General features: G+C 35.5%; 1 protein-coding gene across 1 annotated transcript; it reads right to left on the bottom strand.

The window, feature by feature from the left end:
• On the bottom strand, nucleotides 747–1,978 carry LOC18782550 (thaumatin-like protein 2). The gene is made up of 2 exons (XM_007215829.2): nucleotides 1,864–1,978; nucleotides 747–1,683 (listed from the first exon to the last, which is right to left on the bottom strand). Exons 1-2 carry the CDS (start codon nucleotides 1,919–1,921, stop codon nucleotides 1,013–1,015), a joined length of 729 nt encoding a protein of 242 aa, XP_007215891.1. The 5' UTR covers nucleotides 1,922–1,978; the 3' UTR covers nucleotides 747–1,012.

The raw sequence follows: 5,715 nt of genomic DNA, 5'->3' as shown, positions 1-5,715 counted from the left end.
AATTAAAGTATTGTGTAAATATGTTGTCGTTTGTGAAAAAGAAATACAAAATAATCACGTTAAGCCTTGAACATATCCGTCACAATAATCAATTTTGTCGGAATGGAGATAGACCTAGTAGATGGACATATTGGTATCCTTAATTTAAGAAGAAAAAAAATGTAATAGTAGATAAATTGATATATATATGGAGCCAAAGTAATTGAAGGTAGTTTTGCAGCCAAATTAATTTAGCCAAACGACGACTTCCAAATTTCATGATGCTGGTCTGTGGAAAATTGAGACTCATTAAAGATTACTTGAATGTCTTGGAGTCTGCAAAGATAGAAGACCAAAAAGACTTGAATCTGCACCACTTGTCTTTGAGGAAGAAAAGTCCAATAAGAAGGTTACATACGTATGCAAGATAACCAATAAAATGTCACATGGGATATGTATAAATTTTGATTTATTTTTATTTTTTATACAAATGATATTAGTGGCAATTTTTTTCTTCACGTCCTGTGGAAAAGAAAATGTATATCCCTGAGTGTTGAAAATTCTAGCTCTGCTTGTTCGTGGCAATTTAAGGGGATCTAATAAAACACATTTCAATGGCCTTATAGTTCAGTACAGTTGCACATTTAGACTTTAGTGGCATATCCTGCGCTGTAAATTCTACCTCTATTTGTTCGTGGCAGCTTCTTCATGGGTTGTGTCAAGAAAAGCCAAAAGAAAAACCCAAAATGCATACATTAACAAACATATCAATAAGTTTATTATTGATGATAATAATATCAACACCTTATCAATTGGGGACAATTCTTTCTTTATTTAAGATCAAATGCTTGATACATAGCCAGACTATAATAATCGACACGTTACCGATTACATGTCGAGAGTCTTACCTTTATTAAAGATCAAACGTTTAATAGCCAGACTAATTATCGACACATTATCAATTACATGTCGAGAGTCCTATCTTTATTAAAGATCTTGTCCTTTCTATAGTTCATGTATATATGTATGCTCATCATGGGCAGAAAGTAATGAGGTAGTTAGGTCCACCACTGCACGTAAATAAACCTTTGTTGTCATCAAAAGCATAGCTGTAAGCGTCGGGGCATTGTTCATGGAATATCTGAGAGTAATTTGTCGGTGGGCATTTCTCTTTAGTTTCTTGAGGCGGAGTGCAACAGTACTGTGGCTCACCGAATTTAACACATGCGCTCAAGCAGGCAACCACGCTCCCATCGGACCCTATCTTTTGCAGCTCACTCGGACAAACTAGGTTCACGTTCGCCGCGCAACTACCCATCTTGCAGGTGCCAGTACCGCCTTGTGGAGTCACAGACATGGGCAAGTTGAAGCCATCAACAAGACTAACATCGTAGAAATCTTGTCCTCCGCCTGCTGCAATAGTGAATTCCGCTAAAGTTGCCGGCGGAATGCCAGTCTTACCGTTGCACATGAGCTGACCAGAGTCACAGTCTGCGGTTTCGCAGACGAACTTTCCTGAGGCGTCCGTGGAGCATCTAGTTCGGGCCCAGAAGCGGCCGCTCCATGGCACCGGAGTGTCTAGCTGGAAGCTAGCTTGGGATGCTAACTCGAACCCTGTGGTTGATAATTGAGGATTTCCAAAGGAGGCTGGCCAGACCGTGTAGGGGCAATTGTTTTTGAAAGACATTGTCGCTGCATGTGCACCTGCCATGCAAAGTAAAACACACTTAATTTGATGCAGTAATCACAAACCACACTTATTGTGAACAAATATTAAATTAAAATTAAAGAAAATAAGAAGCTTCGACTTTAAGAAAAGATCAATGAGTATTTCTATCGTTTGCCCAAAATGAAAAACTTAAAGAAAATAAGAAGCTTGTTTACCTCCGAATGAAAGGAGGGTTAAGCTGAGGCTGAGGACTGCTACTAGGGTCTTCATCATCGGAATGTCTTAGTTTTCTGTGCTTCGAATTTGATGAGCTTGGGCTTTATAGTTATATAGGCTTAGTGCGGGCCTAACTTTTTGTTCTTTTGCAGGACTATGGCTGCTGCGATGACAAGTGACAAGACAACTAGTCTTATGAACTTATCAAGTTGATTTTTCGCTGAGTTTGTTTTTGGCATAGATTTGTAGTTAACAAACGTAAATTTTTTATCTAGTTACATAATTTTTACTGTATATATAACATGTTTATCACGCAATATTTACATTTAATAGGATTCAGTTGATGGATTCTTTAAATATATAGTTGAGGGATTCATTGTGTGGCCCACTCATCATTAATTCAATGATATAAAACTTCAAAAGTGATCTCTAAAAAACTAAGTCATATAAATAACCATTTGAACATTTATCCTAATCATTTTTTAGACGAAAGCCTGTCCAAACTCCGCTCACGTCTGACTATGAGGGTAGAGTCTATAAAGGTCTTGGTTCCCAATTAAGTTCAGCCAAATACTATTTAAACCAAAAAAAAACTACTTAATCTTAATTAAGTGCCCTAACTCAGATCAAAAGAACTAAATAAATCACTTAAATGTCTTATACTTCCACATTCCAAAAGTATATTTCAACTAAAGAGGTTTCCGAATTTGCATCCTTCTTTCTGTTAACTAGCCTCTCTGCAGGCGCTTTCGCGCTTGCGAGAGGTTTTTTAAAAAAAATAAGTAAATTTATTTTAGAATTAAAAAAGATAATGGGTAGTTGTGTTCCATAAAAAAAGGATACATTATCTGTTTTTTCTTTTTCTTTTAATTTTTTTAAATATGAAAAAGTATGAATTTACTATATTATCCTCATTTAATTAATAATTTGAATTCTTAATATTTGCATTAACCAAGGGCATTTTCTGGTATTTTGAATGTTTCACCATTCTCTGCCTTTTGCTTTATATATATAGATAAACAAAATGGTAAATTACTTAAATGGTCCTTAAATTTGTACTCGATTTACATTTTGGTCCCTCAATTAAATTATTAGTCTAAATGGTACATTAACTACATATTAATCGCTCTATTGGTCCTACCATTACATTCTGTCAATGTTGCTGTTAAATATGAGGATAAATTGGTCATTTCGTGTGTTAAAAATAAATAAATATTGAAAAATGAAATAAAATCTCTCTCTCTCTCTCTCTCTCTCTCTCTCTCTCTCTCTCTCTCTCTCTCTCTCTCCACAACCCATCAGGGTGGTACCAAGAACTGGAATTCCAACAATTGCACTTAAAACCAGATGCTCCAGAAGTGTTGCACTTCCAGCTGAACAAAAATATTAACAAAAATAATTGATAAATTAATCAGTCAAAATAACTAAAGAGGGGAAAAAAAAAAGAATTTGTAAGTCTGTGCTCATATATTTGATCTTACCTGTAAAGGGCAGTGGTATTGGAGAGGAGAGGAACGGTGAAGTGAATGATAGTTTTCAAAAAAGTAGTTGCCATGGAAACGTCTATGCATCCAGTAATATAAAGGCTCTGAAACTCCCACGTGCAGTACCAGTGTTGAAATAAAGCCGATTGTGTTCCACAAGGGAAGGTTTTGAAGATTGTGTTCCTTCTCTCTGTATCTCTGTCTCTCTGTCTCTCTCTCCATTCCCCCATGGCCACCACCCTCAAGCTCCAACCCCCAACCACTCTCCACCTAAACCCATCCAACAACCACGCTCCACCCCAGGCCCCAGGAACCCAGAACCCCAACTCCTCCCCACCTTCCAACCGAGCCAGCAACTACAGAGAAAAATAAAAATAAAAATCTTCCACAGACCCCTCCCAACGAACCCAAAACCCCAATTCAACAACGAACCAGACCCTCTTCCCCTCCCCCTTGATTTCCCTTTGTTGTTGAGAGACAACCACCCACCACCCTCCTCCCCACCTCATCACCCGCCAACCCCACCTCCCAAAATCACAGCCACTGTCAATTTCTCACCCTCCAAGACACCAAAATTGCTGCGAGGATTTTGGGGATTTATGCCCATATGGAGAGGTCTGTGGGAATGGGGGAGAAGAAATCGAAGGGGGGCAGGGGTGGGTTGGATCTTTTTCTTCTTCTTTTTTTCTTTCTCTTTTTCTTCAATTATTTGATAATTTTTTATTTGTTTTAACCCTATTTTATTTGTTAATTATGAAAAGTCATATTTACCCTAAAATTTGGTTAAATCTAACGGAAAATTAAAGGTTGGATCAAATGGGAGATTAAAGTAGAATTTATGTACCATTTGGACTAATAATTTAATTGAGGGACTAAAATATAAATCGAGTACAAGTTTGAGGACCATTTGAGTAATTTACCCAAAACAAAAAAAACCAAGTTATTACTTCAAAACTCCCAAATTAATTTTTTCTATGAAGATATATGTCCTTCGTTTTAGTAGTTGGCCGAGGACAACCCATGAAGAAGCTGCCACGAACAAATAGAGGTAGAATTTACAGCGCAGGATATGCCACTAAAGTCTAAATGTGCAACTGTACTGAACTATAAGGCCATTGAAATGTGTTTTATTAGATCCCCTTAAATTGCCACGAACAAGCAGAGCTAGAATTTTCAACACTCAGGGATATACATTTTCTTTTCCACAGGACGTGAAGAAAAAAATTGCCACTAATATCATTTGTATAAAAAATAAAAATAAATCAAAATTTATACATATCCCATGTGACATTTTATTGGTTATCTTGCATACGTATGTAACCTTCTTATTGGACTTTTCTTCCTCAAAGACAAGTGGTGCAGATTCAAGTCTTTTTGGTCTTCTATCTTTGCAGACTCCAAGACATTCAAGTAATCTTTAATGAGTCTCAATTTTCCACAGACCAGCATCATGAAATTTGGAAGTCGTCGTTTGGCTAAATTAATTTGGCTGCAAAACTACCTTCAATTACTTTGGCTCCATATATATCAATTTATCTACTATTACATTTTTTTTCTTCTTAAATTAAGGATACCAATATGTCCATCTACTAGGTCTATCTCCATTCCGACAAAATTGATTATTGTGACGGATATGTTCAAGGCTTAACGTGATTATTTTGTATTTCTTTTTCACAAACGACAACATATTTACACAATACTTTAATTTCATCGGCTAGCTATAATTGGATATCGAACTAATCATGAATATAATTATCAACATTTATATGAGTTGAATTTTATTTTATTTTATTTTTTTATCAAATGAAAAATCTTTATTACTTTAAGTAACACTCAATATGAGATACAAAAGGACCCCAAAAAATATGGAGAAAGGAGATGCATCTCGGGTAGCCTTGTTAAAACCTTGCCATGAAAACCCCTGTGGAGGAAAATCCGGTCAAGAAAAAAGAGTATCACGCACCTCCTGCAAAAAAACTAAATTTCCTCTCTATTCAACCCAATTGTAGGCCATAACCAATGTGGAGCCAATCCAGCCGAAAACAATGCCTTTGCCTTGCCAGACTCAATCTCATTTTTCAATCAAGATTTAACTTATTCGAATTAACTAAAAATTTAACATTTAAGATAAATATATAAATTATATAAATTCAAACATCAATATATAAAAATCTAAAATAAGAGGTTACACTTCATACATTCAAATCTAATGCCGAAACAAGATAAATATTTGTAATTAACAATTCAATCATTTCTTTTTCTTTTTTGACTTTCAAATTCTTGTTTTTTAAGGAATCATTGCTACTTGAAATCAGAAACAGTACAAGGAAATCCAATGAAATTTTAATACTTCAAATAATAAATAAA

This window comes from Prunus persica, chromosome G7 (genome assembly GCF_000346465.2).
Source record: "Prunus persica cultivar Lovell chromosome G7, Prunus_persica_NCBIv2, whole genome shotgun sequence".
In the NCBI taxonomy this organism is placed as follows: domain Eukaryota; kingdom Viridiplantae; phylum Streptophyta; class Magnoliopsida; order Rosales; family Rosaceae; genus Prunus; species Prunus persica.
This window is presented reverse-complemented; position numbering and strand designations above follow the sequence as displayed.

Coding starts and splice junctions, on each gene's coding strand:
- LOC18782550 (XM_007215829.2), bottom strand. CDS start 1,921: ATGATGAAGACCCTAGTAGCAGTCCTCAGCCTCAGCTTAACCCTCCTT. Junction 1,684..1,863: donor AACCCTCCTTTCATTCGGAG/GTAAACAAGCTT, acceptor TTTGCATGGCAG/GTGCACATGCAGCGACAATG.